Source organism: Harmonia axyridis, chromosome 1 (assembly GCF_914767665.1).
Source record: "Harmonia axyridis chromosome 1, icHarAxyr1.1, whole genome shotgun sequence".
Taxonomy (NCBI): Eukaryota; Metazoa; Arthropoda; class Insecta; order Coleoptera; family Coccinellidae; genus Harmonia; species Harmonia axyridis.
Genome location: NC_059501.1, coordinates 73,749,695 through 73,769,334, shown reverse-complemented (window position 1 = coordinate 73,769,334; position 19,640 = coordinate 73,749,695). Strand labels below are relative to the sequence as shown.

Sequence of the window (19,640 nt, the reverse complement as noted above, 5' to 3'; positions counted from 1 at the left end):
AGCTGAGGGTTGAAAAATTTGGTTATAACTGTTTCAACACGGCTATCATTTCTGCCAAATTTTGTCTCGATGCTTTCATCAGTTCATGAGAAAAAACATAAAAATTGTCGAATTTTTCTATCCCGACGGGATGAAAATTCGATAAAACTTCATATGACAGACTACCCTTCAATTTCGACTTCAACAAATTGAAAACATCTATATATTAAATATTAATCACGCTATATATATATTACATTTAACAGTATCATTTGAATTAAACGATCAACAAGAGGTAATTTTACTTTCACTTTTCAAGTGAACACCAAATGGTTTGATGTTTCAGTAATTATGCGATATAGGTTGAAGTCTCTTGAAAATCTATCCACATAATTATGATATGGTTTTCAATTATTGAGATGACACAGAAGTTTATAGTGTGATTTCCTACATCGTCTTCAGTTTTCTGTCGTCTACTGAAATACTACACTGAAATTGAATATTTATTTGAAAGCAATTTTTGAAAATAATTCTCTCTCATCATTATTCAAATTAATTTTTTATTTATTTCAACTATAAAAATTTGAAGTACCTATAATATTTCGTAACACATCTAATCTCAAATAATTTTGGAATATTTTCAATTTCAATAAAATGTGTAGTGTATTCAGTTTCATATAATTCCTTGATATATGTTTCATCATCTTTCTTGTTTCTACTATAAAATTGATGATCTTTCAGTTTCGGGAATGCTATCGATCTATTCTATATTTTCAATGGTTTGAGGGAGTAATGAAACACGTATGTAGTTTAATGTATGTTTTTAAACATTTTATAATTTTTATTGTATTTTTAAACATTTATTTATCTTATGACTGGACCTGGAACAATAAAAATATACAGATAAGGTCCAATCAGTAATAACATACATATATCTTCAATGAAAATAGACATTTTATTAAGTTATGTTTTATTGTTTACTTCTTAATCTTATTTTTATTTATGAGATAATTTAAATCAGCAGAATCCAATCGAAGGGACCCAGCGTCATTCTACACTTCATAAACTACACTGAGAGCCATAATTCTTGAATAATAGAGTTGGTGACAGAACCAATATTTCGTTTTTTCAAATGACATTATCTACTGTCTTAAATTTCGATGATTTTTAATTTTTTTTTTCCTTTAACACAGGAACCTTTTCAAGAGGTTTTTTAATCGATTTAAATCGAAATTATGGTTCAAATCGACTCTCTTATGTGTAATGCATTTCAGTCAATGTATCAGCGACAATATAAGTACTAATAGGCAAACATTTGAGGTCATATAAATATACAGCCAGTCTCTCCTTTTCTCAACTATATAAGTTGTTAAAAACTCGTCAAATCGTATATCTTCAGACTTGTTCGAGACAAATTAAGTTATATGGAATCATTCACTTTATAAACATGAGTTATTTTTGATTTGATGTTCAACAATAATACATCTTATGGCACTAAAATATTTTCTGTTATAATTTTTTATATTCAACGAGTTTTTCTGTTCAGAACGTTTTCAGATAAATTTTAGAAGCAACTTATGAAATATGATTACCTACAATTTTTGTATGATTCTTATTTCTTCAAGTTTGTACTTATTGCTTGTTAAAACTTTCTTGGAACGTTCTTCTTTTTTACGATGGACTTTTTGACGTTAAACTGAGCTTCAAATTTAAGATTCTATAATTATTAGATAATCTGTGTATTCTGTTGAATGCTACACCTATATAAATTTATTATTATGTTGATCATCTACCTAACATTACAATACTCGGTTTGAAGGGTCTCTAAGGTCTCAACCTAAAAAAACCAAGCTATATATCAGACATCGATTTGGTGCAAATCAGTACTACATTTTATATACAAGAGCTTTTCTAGTATTCTAGAAGATTTGCTTAATTCTTTGAAAATACATTTTGACTTAGAAACCTTTCCTACCTAGATTCTAACGATATAGGAAAATAAGGAAAGTTCAACGAAGAAATATTCTGAAACCATATCGAATTGAAAATACTCAACCTGGACAGAAGGGAAAATTACATAAGGGTTGAAATAATAAAGTAATATAGGCGAGAAAATAAACCAAATTGTATGAAGGTTTCGTATGATTTCGAGCTCAGTGTAACAATATCAAAATGTATAAATGAAAATGCTCAAAAATAGACCTACACTTGCTTATTGTAATGACAGAAACTACATATACACATCTGTTGAATTCAACAAAAGGAAAATTAATACTCAATTGCGTCGATGCATTTGTTGATTTCCTTTTTTTAAGTGATCGATGCAGCCTGAAGTCCCTAATAGTTCTGCGTTTACTAAAAATACTACCAATAAAATACGACTAAGTCTTGCTCTTAAAACATCTAAATATGGAGCTAGACGAAGTGCAACTCAAAACATATTTCAATGAACTTCCACAAATAAAAAAAGGTAATTCTTAGTTTTTCTTTTTGATTTTTTTTTGTTTCTTGTAAAATTTTGTTATTTCAACAATTTTATTTTTAGTTATTTTTTTCTCAGTGGGTATATATACAAATATATCTATATATAGTTTATATAATTACACATGATATTTGAAAATGAACTTACGACCATTGTTTTTGTACTTTGTTGTTAATTATTACGCGATCTACTTCAGGCTGCATATAGGGAGGGGGTAACAATGCTCGGAACGCAAATCTCATGTCAATGTACATAACCCAATATTAATTTTTCACAGCCAGACACCTAAGATGCGTCACAGTTCAAGATTTTTCAGCCTCACGTTGTGGTTTCTTCAGATTTTTCTTAACTGATCGAGAATAACGGAATGCACTCGACAAATTAACAAGGACGCCAGAAGCCTGATCATTAATTTAAGATTGGTTAAAATAGCGATATATTGTAATCTTAAATGGAGATCTATCTCACAGACGTCTGCACGAGGTACAAGATCTACAATTATATTGAGTGGTTTTCGGATAACACCAGGTCATCTAACGTGAATCTACTACAACAGCGATCCACTTCGACAGGTGTCCTATTACTCGCACAGACTAATACCCATCACGACGAGGAACAGCTCTGCATCCAAGGGTTGCTGCACGTGCAGAAGCAGCTGGTAGAGATGATGGGCGCGTAGACAATGCCATTGGCATACACGAGAGGCGGAGGCTGCTGGCTTATCAGACGCTGCTGATCCTGGAACAGAATCTGCATGGCCAAGCTCTTGATCAGACTGAGCGTTTGGCGTCTCTCATGACCCATCAAGCAGACCGTAGACTCACCGACAACATCGTGAAGTCTCATCAGGTACTGGTGTTTCAAGGCTTCTTCTTCTGGCTCGACGAAGTGATTCCATAGGTAATTCTCAAGCTTGGATTTCTGCTGATTTATGTCGGGGAAATCGATGAAGAATCTGGAGCACATGTATCTCTGCACCCTCTTGATAACGTCTGGTCTGGCCGGTTTGTAGTTACGGACCAATAGGTTGCAGTATTTCAACAGACCACCACCTCTTATCTCTTCAGGTTGTCTTGTGGCTATCAGTTTTTTCTGGAGGTGGTACAAAGCTTCTTGGAAGTCTCCGTAGACGGACTCACCTACAACTGTAGGGTAGAAATTCTCTCCAATGGGTAACTCGCTGCACTCGTAGAACAACAGTAAGGAATCCAAGATGATCTGGAAGGAATCCACGGAGAATTCAAACTGTCGTCTCATACTGTCAACGAATTTAAGTTCGACTCCTCGTCCTCTGGCGTTGCCAAGAGTAATCAAGGACCATCTGTCGCCATCGTTGTTGTTGTTGTTGACTTTGACCATCTTGCTGACATATGCTTCCTTCAAGCTACACGTGGATATCCTCTTTCTACTGACTCCATCTGGTAGCATCTCGTATAAGGATCCCAAGACAGCGGATTTAACTCTGTCGAAGTGTTTCTGAGTGGAGAGCTCCACGGCGAAGATCAAGTCGAGGTCGTTGTAGGGTTGAGATTCAGTGGCAAGAACGTGGGAGGCTGCACCTCCGTTTAGGCGTATATCGCGCACTTTCATGCCAGCCCCTCCACAGGAAGGGTCGGCTTCTAGCTTTCCTCTGACTACGTTCACCAGGTCTCTGAGCCTGATCTCCAGGGTGGGGAAGTTGCCTCTGCCGTGGATGTAGATGAGTTCGTCCATTACGTCGTTGAGGCGACATACTTGTTCGAAACTGAGAACTGCTAGCCGTTGCTGGCTGTCGATGTTTTTGGTGCTGGCTGAGCTGGATTGTGTTGACTGCTTGGCGATGCTCGATGTCTGGACGGTCGAAGCTGATCTGGAGTAGTCGTCTAGTTGGAGCTCGTCTAGGCTAAGGTCTTCAGTGCCAATGGATAGACGGGATTCCTCGTCGATGTCGTCCAAGGATCCGCACTGGAAAAGAAAAAGAATATAAGTGTCATGTTAGATGTTTCTTAGATAAGAAATTCATATAATAAGTGAAATATTCAATACAAAAAATTAAGCAAATTATAATTTAAGTAAATTTCATCCTGAGTCTCCCGTGCAATTCAATAGGGGACGCTGTTTCAGAATAAGCGATGCTGGTACTCTATGAAGGTGATTACAATAGAGCTCAACAAAAGCTATTTTACCCGTTTTCACAATTCGTGTTGTTGATTTCCCTCAAATGATAATACATCAAATAAACAGTCAAATATTTTTACAGTATAATGTGTTCATCGGAGTGTGAGGACTTTATGGAATAATCATTTATAATTGGTAATAAATATTTCGAAAACAGATCGTATCATGGCAATAATTAACCAATGTTATAATATTAGTTGTTTTGAGAGCTTTATGTGTCGATGATCAAATCAGTTTTCATATACCGAATCCTCGACCTATTATGGTTCCATATGAGTTCTACAGTAACTGTTTCAAAAACAAAACGAAAGATAAAAATACCTATGGCAAATTTCAAACTATGACTTCTTTATAAGGATTTATAATTATCTCCACAATTATACAATAAACTCAACCTTAAAAGTTGAATCCCAAAAATATTTCATTTATATACCTATAGACAGTTTCTACGAGCCTTCAAATGAATGAATAAAAGGGCATTCAAAAGCTTTGGACTTAACGTGAAGGCTTTCCGCATTTGTTTTCAATATTCTGTTTAAAACTTCTTTCTCTCTGATGATGCCATCAACACGAAATTTGGCGTAAAGCTTGAAGTTGTTATTTTATACCTACCTGAACGCAAAATCTCAACTGTGAATTAAATATGAATGAACTTTTCCATGGTTCTATAAACATGAAATTTTGCACCAAGCTGGAAATTGTTATTATATGAACAGATGTTTTTACATTGGAGGTACAAAGGAAAATGAGAGATTCAGTGGATAATTTTAAGAAAAAAAAGTTCTATAAACATGGGACCGCAAATGATTTGCTTCGAGATACATACTTTCTGTGATGATTATACCAGTTTATCGAATCTTCGCTAGAATTTGGGTAAATGAGAACCAAAAGTTCCAATTAATTCATTCATCACAGCTTACTAACTGGATCTTTATAATAATTTGGATTTTCCCGAGGGTTACAAAAGAGTGGCAGATAGGAATATAATAAAAGAAACCAAATAGTGTAATATTGGAACAAAGTTTCCTTTTACATTTTTATAAACCACCAGTATAGAAAAAATTCTGAGAGGAAAGGAGCGGGCACTTGTCCAGAAAAAAATTTGTAGATTTGCATTCAAAATCAGCATATCACATGATGAAGTCTTTAAATTGGAATATTGATGCCTAATTTGAGTTGAATATCTTGTGAATGGAAGGTGCTTTGAGGAAATATCAAACTTCAATACCCTATATTTCGAAAACAAAACATTTTCTTTTCTACCCCTAATTTGTATATGAAATTCTAAACCCTATCGGATTTATTTTGAAGTAAAGATAGGGTGAAATTTTTCAGTAATCTTCTTGAATTTTTTCTCTATCTGAAGATGTGATCACTTTGAAATTTTGACCAAGGCGATAAATTTTGAGTGATCATCATTCTTGCGCTAATTTTTTCACATAATATGAATATAGCATTTGATTTCATTGGAATATGTCGTTTCGAAATTTTCTAGGCTTTCTCTTACAAACTAACCGTTCTTATAGGAAACATCCTCGATAATAAATAAATATTCGAAAATTAAACTCGTTATTCCATAATAACACAAAATAGGTACATGGATCTATTTCTAGTGGAACAAAATATTACGGAGCTTCATTGAATTATTTACCAAAATTCTTATGGAAGAAAGTCTATGCAATTGAAGCCAGAGAATTCGAAAAAAAACGAGGCGATCATTTAATTCAATACCCTTCATTTCAATCAAATATATTCAGGCTACAAATCAATCCGCCCCAACATCAGAACCTTTAGGGACACCAACCCGATCCGAGACACCCACAAGTGCATCCCTCCCCGATGCACAAAAATACTACGCACTACTACAACCCTACTACCAAAACAAAATCGAACATACCGATTCATCATCAGTACGATCCCCATCACTGTTCAGATCACCAAAGGGGTAAAAATCCCAAGACGTCTTCCCGAAACTCGACTTCATCTCGACGCACAGAGGGTCCACAAGTGTCAGACGCGGCTCCGGTCGACGTCGGGACGCCACCACCCGCACTTATTTCTGGAAACTGACGGGAACGTTCGGAGCCTTCCTTTCTATAACCGAATGACGTCATAGCGAGAGAGCGTGGGCGACGTCGTGAATGGGTGACGCGCCTACGCCGTCGGAAGACCACCCTGGGCCCAAACAATATCGATCAAATCCGATACGGGGAGTAGGAGGGTTGAATGAGGGGGCTAGGTTATCTTTGGAAGGAGCTGACGCCACGGAGTTTGGTGTTAGGACTTGCGACAATGAGGATGGGGTTGTTCATCTGACGATTTTGGAGGCGTGGGACGCATTGCGGAATTCCCGGTGCAAGGTTCAAAGGTTAAAGTGCAACAAGTAGGGTAAATCAGGTCTTGAATGAGATGGTTTCATTTGGCAATCGGTATTCGTGGAAGGTAGTTGATGAAGTAATTATGCCATTTGATAGAAGGTCTCGGAGGGATTATTTTATTCAATGTCTTGGTACCTAATCAGCGACGTGCACAAAAAAAGATATGAACCAACTGACGAAGAAACTGCAACACCTAGAAGGAGCTGTTTAAATAATTTTTTTTTGGGTTTAAACAAAAAATATCAAGATGACTCGATTGAAGGCTTCTCTTGAAAAACAGTTATTGTTTTTTTCATCATAAGTGAAAGGGCCGAATCTGAAATTGATTGAAGGCTAATTTCATTTTTTTTATTTACTGGTACCTTATCAGCGAGAATTAAATGATCAAAAATAGTGATCATAGTGATAGTGATGCTGAAAACCCTATTCAGACCAAACAACACTCTCAATCAATCATAAGAAAATGAGATGATTTCATCTAGCAAACGGAAGGAACTGGAGTCGAGAAAACCAATATCAAGATGAGCTGATTAGAGGATTCTTCAGAAGAATAGATATTATTATTTTCATTACAAGTAAAAAGTCTACTAATTTCATCCTCTACGTCTTCTGAAACATCAACAGCGGCTTTATTATGCACAACAAATCAAAACCGTGGTACAGAATATACTATTGAGACTAATCAACACCAAATCAATCCAAGAAAGTTATCATGTGAAATGGAATGGAAGTTCTAATCATGATCGTGACAAAAACTACAAGAAACAGCAACAATAAACTCCTCTGACAGTTAAGAGAGGCAATAAAAGTAATGAAGGTACGGTGAATGCTGGAGAAAGAACAAAAGGGCTTCGCTCTAGTATCGATTGTTGAAATCAAGGGAAAGGAAGCCAATATGCAGTCACTACTGAACGAGTCTTTATTCCATCGAAAAGAATTAACAGTTTGCTTCTGAGTCAACCGATGTTAGTTGAACATTGTGGTCACTTTTGGGATTAATTCAGAACACTGCATGAAGACATTGGGGTAGGAATAAAACCTTGTTATAACTGAGTGAATAAATGTTGAGTTGTTCTTCTCCTTTCGTATGTGGGTACATCAAAATATAACGTCTACAACGATACAATAACATAAACTCAACGCTCCTTCTTAAGAACTCAAAAGACAAAAAGTTATCACTTGGCAAGATGCCAGGAGAATAAAGCATACGTTAGCCTGCAAGAATAGCAATGTCTGGTTCATGATGGTTTAGATGAGGGCTGCTTTTACTCGCTAGAACTGATCACAAAAGACCTTAACAATGACGATTCGACCCTTCACCAACAACTGTTCTCTCAGTAATTACTTGGGGTAATCAACTGTTGGGAGACTTCGAATCAGTTGGTAAATAGTTTTCGATTAGATTACCGAATCCTATTTTTCTCTAAAATTCAATACGATTCAGAAAACACTCATTTTGATACTCTTAGTAACAATAAATTTTCGAGTGATATAATTATATATTTTGACACACATTTCTCGTAGTTGTAGTATGAATTCCATCAATTATTTCATAATATGTTCCAAGAACACAATTCTAATGCTTGTTCCATGAATTTTCGATGAAATGAGTTGAGAATTTTTTAAAATTTAGAATACTACGATTGATTTTGGTGAAAAACACTTTTGTGAATTTTTGTATTCGATACTAATGTGAATATGGTTCATAATATTATTCAATATCCAGAGAACATAATCTTAACTTCACACGTTTAGTATGTATATTCTGCCATCAAGACGATTCTATCAATATTGACGAATATTGGAGTAACGCAAACTTGGGTTCCTCTGCAAATTTCAATTTCGATTTTGACGGAGTTAATGAATGAATTTGTTTGATGTTTGGGTTTCGCTGTTGCTATAACGTAAACAGTAAAAGTTTTCAGTTTTCTTTGAATACGTAATAGACGCTGTTGCATGTCACAACCGTCATGTACGCCAGGGTTTATGGCATGAATAAAATCCTCATACCGATTTGAAATTTAAATCATCCCGACGTCGAGTCATTTCAGCAAACGAGCTTTAACCATCGTCTGGATCCTATATTCTCGACGTATCGGAAAAACTTCTTAAATAAAATTTTATATGGAAGATCCAGAACCTCACTATGAATGGATTATGGTGTCGGGATAGGAAAAGGTTTCAGAGGGTCATAAAGATATTATTGGATAATCGATCTCCTCTCCAGGACCTTATGCTGATACCCTTGGGATGTAGACCGTGAATAATTTACTGCCCACGAGAGTTATAGAAGTCTGAAGGAGGTAACCAGCTCATTGCATTAAGGATTCATCGTCCATAGTTTTTGGACTATGATTCATCGTAAAGCTTGAATGGATATAAACTATCAACGTTTCATACATTCCTTTTTTGTGCTACAGACTTTATAAAGCATATTTCAGAGCTTCTGAGAGTTATAGGAGAGTCGAAAACGCTTTTAGAGAAATTAAAGCGTGCTTATACATTAACTAAGATTGAATACTGATAATTTCAATATTCTTAGACTAAATAAGACGATTTCTCGAGCGCCAAGAGGTTGAAGAGTTCGCCAGTGTGACTTCATTAGTAGTTTTCTCACTTTCCATAAAATCATTGAAATATATTAGACAAATTTCCAGAGCTGCTCTTACAGTTACAAAAACCCGCAATAAGTTAGGCGACAAATTTATAAGAAGCCTCATGTGTCTTAGATCCTGGATGAAAAATCATGAAATCAAACAAAGCCTGGAGGTTTCTCAATGTGGAGAAACTTTATTCTCTTATTATTTATTATTTTTTTATGTTCTATAGTGATTTAATTTATATTTCTATTTTAAAAAAGTTGATATTTTCGGTTCTTTCATACAATAAGTTTAATAAATGAAAGATTTTTTTGCAAGGTTCCTTCTTATTTAATCATTTTGTTATTGATATGGCACTACACAATAAAACTGCTGAAAATCAAGTAGCTTGACTTGATTTCAAGTCTTGACTTGCAATAAATGTAGATGATGGCTTGATTTTCAAGCTACTACTTGTAGTAGCTTGAAAATCAAGCCAAGCCGTGAATCCCTAATAATAACAGATTTATTCTCATTGAAAATATTCAAGACTTTATATCCTAACCTCAACGAACTCTACAATAAAATACTATGAAACAAGAATAAGTTGATCCCTTTCACCTGAATGACTTGAGTGTTTCTTAATAGGAATTATAAAATTTTAAATGGTTATAATGCTACAACGGTTTGAATACTTATCATCAAACATTGAAAAAGCCATACCTACATAAAGTGACATTTTTGAGAAAGACTAAAACCACCAACATTTTTGGAGCTGGACTCCTAAAGGTACTTGAAGGTAACTATGCCTGAAAATTTCAATTGATTCGTGATAATCGTTCAAAAGTTAAGAAGGTGAAAATTACCCAGGATGAAGCTAATTTTTGATACCAACCGGAATAGCCTCTATACTTGGTAAAGATTTGTCCTTGTGATTTACCCTGTATGTATTTATGTGACCTCCAATGATTCTGACTTCACTACAGTGCTATCCTCATATATTTTTTCGATAAAGATATGTTCGAGAAAGAATGTATTATTTTCGAAGGAGCTATTCAATAATCTCAATTTATAAAATTACAATCACCATATTGCGTTTAGTAGCAAAATGCCAAATCACCAACTGAGGTCTTCTCATAAAATAAAATAAATTAATTTCCATTAGAGAGCAACGTCCTCAACATCACTCCAACCAAGTTGGGCGAAGATTATGTCAGCCATCAGGCCTGCATTATATTTCTCAAATCGACCTACAAATTTGCAGGAAGAATGAATAGAATGCAGATGAAGCACAGTCATCTCGGTGCCGTTTCCTTGTTCAAGCCTTGCGCAACTGAGCCCGGTCAACAATAATTGCCGATGGGAGATAAAACAGGCGCGAAATTCAGGTCGTCATATTGCGATGCCTGATGACAGCCAGAACGTAGGAAACATTACGACGCTGGGAGAATGCACACGACTTGCGAAAGTACCGAGTCGAGTTTATAATCTGATTAGTATGATGAAAGGATGACAACAAGAATTTGCGGAGATTGATATAGTGGCGTGTTCACTCCTTCGTTGCCTTTCGGGTGATTTATTTTATAACAATTTGTCGGCGCTTATATGCCAGTGAATGGTCTTGTGTTCTTCTTAATGCAGCTTTGAACAATTGGCCTTACCCATCTTCGAATGAATAGAGGTGGAGTATATGTATGATATTTGTAAATGTTTTTGTTTCATGACCTATCTGCGGAGATACATTGGTCCTGACTACATTCACACCTTTCCAATATAGAAGGGAATAAGTTCATCGATCTTTTAACATATTTGAATAATGTATGAGAAACGTACAGGCTAGAGATGAATTATAGTGTGGAAATACTAAGTAATATATGAGATGTAGTGAAAAGAAATCCTTTATTTTTGCATGAAGAACAAGGCTTCAATTGCCATAGTTGAAATGATCCGACTCAGTTCGAATATGCGCTGTTTTGTTCAATATTTGTTGCCATTTTGAAGGTATTATCATTATGCCTTTCTCATAGAAGCCCTTGTCCCTATTGACAAAAATTGAGATAGTCGATTTTCACAAGCCTCTGTTGAAGCCACCAGTAAAATTGTTCGTCCTTTAGTGAAACAGGTAAACACTTGGTGCCAAATCCGGACTATAAGCTCCCGGAGCTTCTGGCGAGTCACTATCGATGTGCGTGCCCTGGTGTTGTCCTGATGGAACACAATTCTTCTTCTATTGGCCAAAGTGGGCTTCTTCTGGGAGATTGCTTACTTCGGTCAGTCCAATTGTTGACAGTACAGTTCCAACTTAACAGTTGTAACGCAAGGCAGTAGCTAGCAGTAGATAATTGCCTGTCAATCGCACCAAACACACAGCAAAACCTTCCTGTCAGCCAACCCCAGCTTTCCGCTATTTTATCGCAATTCGACCACGACCGTTTTCGCTTGACGTTGTCGTGAGTGATCCAATTGGTCGATTTTGTTGCGATTCAGCAGCGAATTCCAGATGGAAATTCGGTCCATGCCGTTTTTGCGTTAACTTGTGTGGTACCCATACATCGAGCTTCTTCTTGAAACCAGTCTCATGCAAATGGTTTCAAACGGTTTTTTTGTTCAATCTTCAGTTCTTTGGAAATCGAAACAGTGTACATGACGGTCTGACACGCCAAAAATATTGATACTGAACCACTTACTTAAATTTCGGTTTCCTTCCCTTGTTACTGACTTTCCGAAACTACTCTTTTGAAGTACTTTCCAAAACAACCCTGATTATATCACTCATTCATGTAATTCTTTCCTCATTTATTTATACTCAAAACTGGGCCAAAATCTTTATATTTCCCAAAGATCTGACTGACTCTTTCCAAGTTTCATTCGGGTTTAAATAATTGTTTTCCATTCCCTATGGAAGCAACCGTGAAAAGAAGTTTTGGAGTTTTACTCTTAGTTGCCAAGTTTTTCTTTTGCCATGCCTCGAATGTTTCCCATATCGATACAAGTTAACTCATTTCGTCTATATTATTATTTATCATCCAATAAGTTAACTTCTTATCGTCTGTAACTGTAAGTATCAACTTTTCAGTAATCGATATTTCCATCTTTTTGTCTAGAATCCCATAAATATAATATGCATAAATCGCATCCTTACTTGTAGAGTGTATAGCCCTTTACTGCTTAATCTATGAATCTTCATTGGAAAAGGTCCCCCTTGAAATTTTGAAGAGGGTACTTACCAGTTAATACACAAGACGTTTCAGACCAAATCATGGAGAATCTATAATTCCCAATTATCGCAATTCCCGATTTCTGTGAACATTCCAAGTTTCTATGTATTTCCGTTCAGGAGTTATCGCATTCATGGCAGCCGGAGTGGATGGCATCGTTATAGAAATGTCATAGTAACGAAATGATTTAGCGATCTGTTCGAAAAAGGTAAATTGAACCTTCAGAGGTTAAAGCTATCGGATCCACCATCACGTAAACCATCAATAGATCGTTAATTGCGTCATTGCATCAACCGTCGAACGTAATTTCGAATTGTCCTGATACCGAAGCCAGTTGTACCCGAAATATTCCCCAACAACAGCGGAAATCCCGTTTATCCAGCCGAATTTCATTACCGAGATACATTACCCGGCTACGAACGACTTCATCAAGCCTAATCTGCTCGCTCCGGTGCGTACGACTTGATCCCTAATACTTGCCTGCTGGCCAAAGCGAGGGATCAGCAAATTAAAATTCGGGACGATCGTTGCTGCCTCATTAGCGACGACCTGTTCATCCGCCCCGATGCCTCGGCAAGGCGTTATTAATATAACCTGAAATTTTCATTTTCAATTAAGGCATAGGCTACGTAACGGCAGCTTGGAGCGTTTCTGATCTTTGCGTAGAAGGAAGAGGTCAGGGTTCAAAGAACGCTTTTGGGGTAGGATTCAAGTCGACACTTCCATATTATGTTTACTGTTTACTGTGTAATGTTACATTGCAGGTCGAACTTTCAAAATCTTATATACTGCCATCAAAGATGTTTTCATTATCTACAATTCGCCTTCCGGTTGCAGAGTTCTAATAAACTCCAGTATCTTTGATGGCTTCAAGGAAGTTACATCCCCACTTTGGTAAATGCCTGATCCAATGTGTAGGCTTTTGAGAGCGGGACATTCTCATGATTAGGAGTTTTTTTCTTTCCGTAGAATCTGCACTCGTCAGATTCTGATGATTCTGTTTTCATTATGTGCTTCCTAAAGCGTCAGTATCCAAGAAGAAAGTGAGTAGATGTAGCACGTTCATACTGAGATCAAGAATATTTTTGCAGAGGAATATTCCGCCAGAGATTTCTCTTTCTTCTCTTTCTTCTCTGGAATCTCTTTCTTATAGCTTGGAGCGTTTTTGATCTTTGCCGAGAATGGAGAGGTCAGGGTTCAAAGAACGCTTTTGGGGTAGGATTCAAGTCGACACTTCTACCATATGTTGTTTACTGCTTGCTGTGTAATGTTACATTGCAGATCAACCTTTAGTCTAATCTACGCTTATCAAAGTTGTTTTCATTATCTGCAAATCGCCTTCCAGTTGCAGAGTTCTAATGAACTTGATCTTTGATGTCTTCAAGGAAGTTACATTCTCACTTTGGTGAGTGCCTGGTCCAATGTGTAGGCTTTTGAAAGCGAGACATTCTCATGATTAGGAGTTGTTTTTTCTTCCCGTAGAAGCTGCAATCGTCTGATTCTGATGATCCTGTTTTTATTATGTGCTTCCTAAAGCGTCAGTGTCCAGGAAGAAAGTCGGTGAGTAGGTGTAGCACGTTCATACTGAGATAAAGAATATTTTTGCAGAGGAATATTCCGCCAGAGTATTTCTCTTCCTTTCCTCGAATCTCTTTCTAATAGCTTGGAGTGTTTCTGATCTTTGCCGAGAATGGAGAAGTCAGGGTTCAAATAATGCTTGGAGGAGGATTGTATTTGACACTTCCACCATATATTGCTCACTGTATGCTATGTAAGATGTTACATTGCACAGCGACCTTTTAAAGCCATTAAATCTGTTTTCTTCATCTACAATTCGCTTTCAAGTTGCAGAGTTCTAATGAATTCCAGTATCTTTGATGGCTTCCTCATTTTGACCGTGTCCGGTCCAATTTGTAGGCTTATTAGTATGATATATTCTCATGATAAGGGGTTTCTTTCTTCTTTCCATAGAATCTGCACTCGTCGTCTATTCTCTTTTTCATTAGGTGCTTTCTAAGGCGTTAGTGCCCAGGAAGGAAGTCAATGAGTTGTTATAGCAAGATCCTACCGAGATCAAGAAACAAGAATCTTTTTGCAGTGGAAGATTCCGCCAGAGTATTTCTCTTTGGGTTTCTTCATTCTCTCGAATTCCATTCTCATTGCCTGGAGCGTTTCTTATCTTTGATCTTTGTCTAGAAGGAAGAGGTCAGAGTTCAAAGAATGTTTGGAGGAGCATTCTAGTCGGGTGTTCCATATGATGTTTACTCTTTGCTGTGTAATTCCAGATAGACCTTTTAAAGTCTTATTTACTGCAATCAAAGCTGTTCTCATCATCTACAATTTGCCTTGTCCAGTTGCAAAGTCAGAGTTCTAATGAGCATCTTGGATGGCTTCAAGTAGGTTACATCCTCACTTCGAAAAGTGTCTGATATTCTGTGTACGCTTGTAAGAGACACCTAATCAGGTGTCAATTTCTTTTTCCCGTCGGATACTGATATCTCTATTTTCATTAGTTGTTACCTGAAGCGTCAGTACTCAGGAAAGAAGTCGGTGAGTAGGTGTAGTAAGCTTTTACTGAGATTAAGAATTTTTCAGCAAAGGAAGATTTCGCCAGATTATTTCTCTTTCGGTTTCGTTCTTTCTCGAATCTCTGTCTTATAACTTGAAGCGCTTCTGATCTTTGCCGAGAAGGAAAAGGTCAGGGTTCAGATGATGCTTGAAGGAGGATTCTAGTCGACACTTCCACCATATGTTGCTTAGTGTTTGCTGGGTAAGATATTTCATTGTACAGCGTCCTAATGTAGGTACCACCATCAAAGCTGTTTTCTTCATTTACTATTCGCATTCAAGGAGGTTACATTCTCACTTTGACAAGGTATCTGGTCCAATGCGTAGGCTTGTAAGGGCGAGGCATTCTCATGATTAGGAGTTTCTTTCTCCTCCCCACAAAATCTGCACTCGTTAGGTGCTTCCTAAGGCGTCAGTGCCCTGGAAGGAAGTCGGTGAGTAGGTGTAGCACTCTCTTATCAAAAATCTTTTTGCAGAGGAATATTAATCTAGAGTATTGCTCATTCGGCGATTGTTAGGTGGAGATTTTCAATCTTGATAGTGAGTAGAGGAAATCAGACCGATTTATGATGCAAATAATTTTATGATGCGGAGCATAATGCCATGTGCAAGTCTCGTGTAATTATGAAATAAGTTAAGGCTGTCAAATCAAAATTGAAATACAGAAAATCCAGAAATAAATTCGTATATCTAAATAAATAAATAAAAAAAGCCATGTTATGACTCGAGAAGAAACAAAGGTGACAAAAAGAGCTGAACAGGCATATCCAACCTAACCTAACCTAGTAACCTTAAAACACGCCGTGATTCAATATTGATAATTCGCTCGTATTATGAAGCAGGTATGATGAGATAATTTTTCAGATGCTTCAACCATCCCACCCTACTGATGAAACAGATGAAGCAGTGACGTCAAAGCCGTAAAACGAACAGTTGGTTGAACCCCAATTCGCGTATTTCTATTTCGGGAACGAACCGGAAGAATCGTAGCTAAAGGAAAACGTTAATTACCCACGGTGCGATTACAAGGGAAAATCAGATCACAGTGCCATCCTCTGATCCAGCTGACGACCTCATTAATTCAAGTCTTTCGAAGTACGGAATGGTTTACGGGAAAACCTTTTCGAATACTAATTCGGGAATTTTTTTTTTCCTGGCTGAAAAGTTGTAGGAGATCAGTGGATTACGGTCGAGGACTTGCTGACGGTTGAATCCCAGGGCTAATTCTCTTCCTTAGCCAGCTTATTTTTCTCACACAAAGGTAGACAACAAGTGTAAAAATATTTCTCTATTTCAGTATCGTAAGGAGTTCATTACAGTTCTAAACACAGTGCTGTAATGAACTCATTACAGCATTGTTTTCAGTTCTGTGGTTGTCTACACAGACTTCCAATCCACAATTTTTCTTAATTCTGTTGGTGTTAAATCGATTTCATCAGGCATAATTCACGAAATCAATGCGTAATTATAATTTTTTTCAAAATTCGAAACGTACGATTCAAATTGAAATTCCGTAATCTGTCAATTTTCGTAACAGTCACACCAACTGCCAAGATACAATACAAAAGTCACTAGGATGTATAATATGAATTTTTATTGAATTTAGACAATATTCCCCAAAACTTGACTGAAATAGAGAGAATATCGTATAATACTCGTTGCAGAAGGCAATTCCAACACACATTTCACATTCGTGTTGGACGTGGAGCCCATTCTGCAACTTGTTTTAGAATATACTTTTCTCTAATCCTGTGGTTATTCCGTTCATTCTTGCACATCTTGTTGAACAAAATCGTGCGAGAATATATCAGAAACTCACAGTTTTCATAGTTATATTTTTTATTATATGTCGGTACTCCGAACTTTCCGCCACGGCTTTATCTGTCAATTCATCAATTTGCCTTAAAGAAATCAGTTCTGCCAACCGATATTTTTCAATGCAAAAATCACTTAATGATATTTATGGAAATATTCCATTAATTTCAATGAAAATGCAATTAATTAGAGAAAATAATGTATAATACTCGTACAGAAGGCTCATTCTACCACTCGTTCATTCAAAAACTCACCAGTTCGTGGCTCGTTTTCGAATTTTGAACTTGTGGAAGAATATCAATGCCTTCTGCACTTGTATTATAAATAACTATTCTAACCATCGACACTACTTCTAATAATATACGCAATTTGCAATTTATTTTCATCAGTACATTTTTTGTTGGGATCGAAAATTGGTATGGAGGGAGATGATCCTTTGAACATCACGCTGGGCCATACGCTGAAGCAATAAACCGCAAATCTGTTTGTTTGTTACTGATGACAATATTGACAATGTATGCTCACATCATGTTTGATCTTAAGCTCAATTTGGCAGAAGCTTTACAATAATTGGAAATTGTGTTGCCAGTTGTGGAGATAATACAACAATAGTTCATAAATAATTTAACCTATCCCTTGGATAACAACATTACGACCCAGAGGTGGATCTACAAATTTGTGAAATCCAAACAGCCATGCGCTCACTCATCATTCTGCAAGGTTTTTTTGTTGGTTCAACCTTTCAGGCATTATAAATTATTTGGTACAATTGATTATTCATTTTTCTTCATTCTTTGACACGCTTTCAGCCTGTATTGTGGAAGTTTCAGTTATTTTTTTCTAATATTTTGTTTCACTAGGTTTATATATAATTTCCGATGTTTGGCTCAATCTTTTGTTTTTGGACTGATTTTACACTCTCGAACTTGACTTCAACTAACGGGTATTCCAATAGGAATGAAACAAATTGAAATATATTATTATCTAACCTAACCTAACCGTTCGATGAAAGAGAAATTGTGTCTCACTAAATAATTTATATGTTTTTTTCTATTTTTGAATTGTATCATCGCTTTTGATAAACACATTATCAGTAGAAATTATTATTCGTGGCGCAGAATGATGTGACTAAATGAATAAAATCACTCGTTTTCATCTTATGGAAAAAAATCAAATACTTGTTGACACGCCTAAGAAAACAATAATTTTAATTTGATATGAATTCCGGAAAAAACGTCTGACTTTAGGACATTCTAAACCATTTAGTAGGTTTTAAACTGTTGTGTATTTTAATGAACGTTTCAACATCGCATATGGCTTTTATGCTGGTAATTATTTGTTTCGTTTTTTGAACGTTTGATTGTTAATCTCCTAAATCAAGCTCCATAATATAAAGATTTCATGACGTCGTTGAGTGTTTTGAGTACCTCTGTATCTACCAATCATACTGTAACTGTTAACCAAAAAACTTTTCAGCGTTGCCTATTAAAAATTCTTACATTGTACTAACATCCCTTGAATTCCTGAAAATTCTCCTCTTCTCAGTTGGTCCCGTAGAACATATTTTCCACAAGAAAATTTTAATAATCTTCATTCAATACAACTTTGTTCGGGTCTCCCACAATCAAAATTGTTGATACAAGAAATTGTTACCACTTCCTGATTTGAAGAATAGTCTTCAGTCTACCACCAATGAATGAAAAAATAAAAACTGCATGACGATATTGTTGACGGAAACTTATCGCAACCTGAATATCATTTAGAAGCAGGATATACTGCTATATTGAAATATACAGGGTACAATAGCAAAGTTGACGTCCGTATATTTTTTTCATTTTCATGTCAACAAAACTAATTCGTATTATATCCAACTCTGGGTTGTCCAAGAAAGAGAAGCAGCACCTGCGACGAAGTGTGGACAGAGTATCGACCGACCTACGATTGGTAAACAAGACGCAGCCTCATGCTCCACTTCTGAGGACGAGTGAATTCTTCACAGCCACTAGCTCCTCTCACTCTTGCACCCATTATGCAATTTGGTATTCCTCACGTTATGGCGCAGACACTTTCTAAAAGATTATGATATTGTGATGGTCGATTGCGCAACGCCGCAAGCGAGGCAACACCGCCTAGGCGATTCTTCGTTGTTTGTTTTGCAATGTTTACAAACAAACGAGTGTTGACCATTGCCTCGCGGAAATAAGTATAGCAGGTAATTAAGAAGATTACAATGCTTGAAGAAGTTGTAGAACGGGGCGAGAAAGATGGAGGACGAATCGTGTTCAGTGGACTCGTCTTTCTCTTCTATGACAGAGGATCATCCACTTACGACATCTGTTGGCAAGAGTTCTCGGGGAGAATATTCATTGTTCATAAAAGGTGATTCAATAAGTGCTTTCGGATTGTTTTTACGTTTATGCAGGAACACTTTAAGTATTGCCATTCAGTGACAGAACTAGCTCTT

General features: G+C 36.5%; 1 protein-coding gene across 1 annotated transcript in view; it reads right to left on the bottom strand.

Annotated features, from left to right (window-relative positions):
* Positions 1–785: 785 nt before the first annotated feature.
* Positions 786–19,640, bottom strand: part of LOC123671256 (terminal nucleotidyltransferase 5C) — a 96,247-nt gene continuing 77,392 nt past the window's right edge. Inside the window, exon 2 of the mRNA XM_045605002.1 lies at positions 786–4,405. Coding sequence (XP_045460958.1) covers positions 3,065–4,405 — 1,341 coding nt within the window. The 3' untranslated portion in view covers positions 786–3,064. The remainder of the gene's footprint in view (positions 4,406–19,640) is intronic.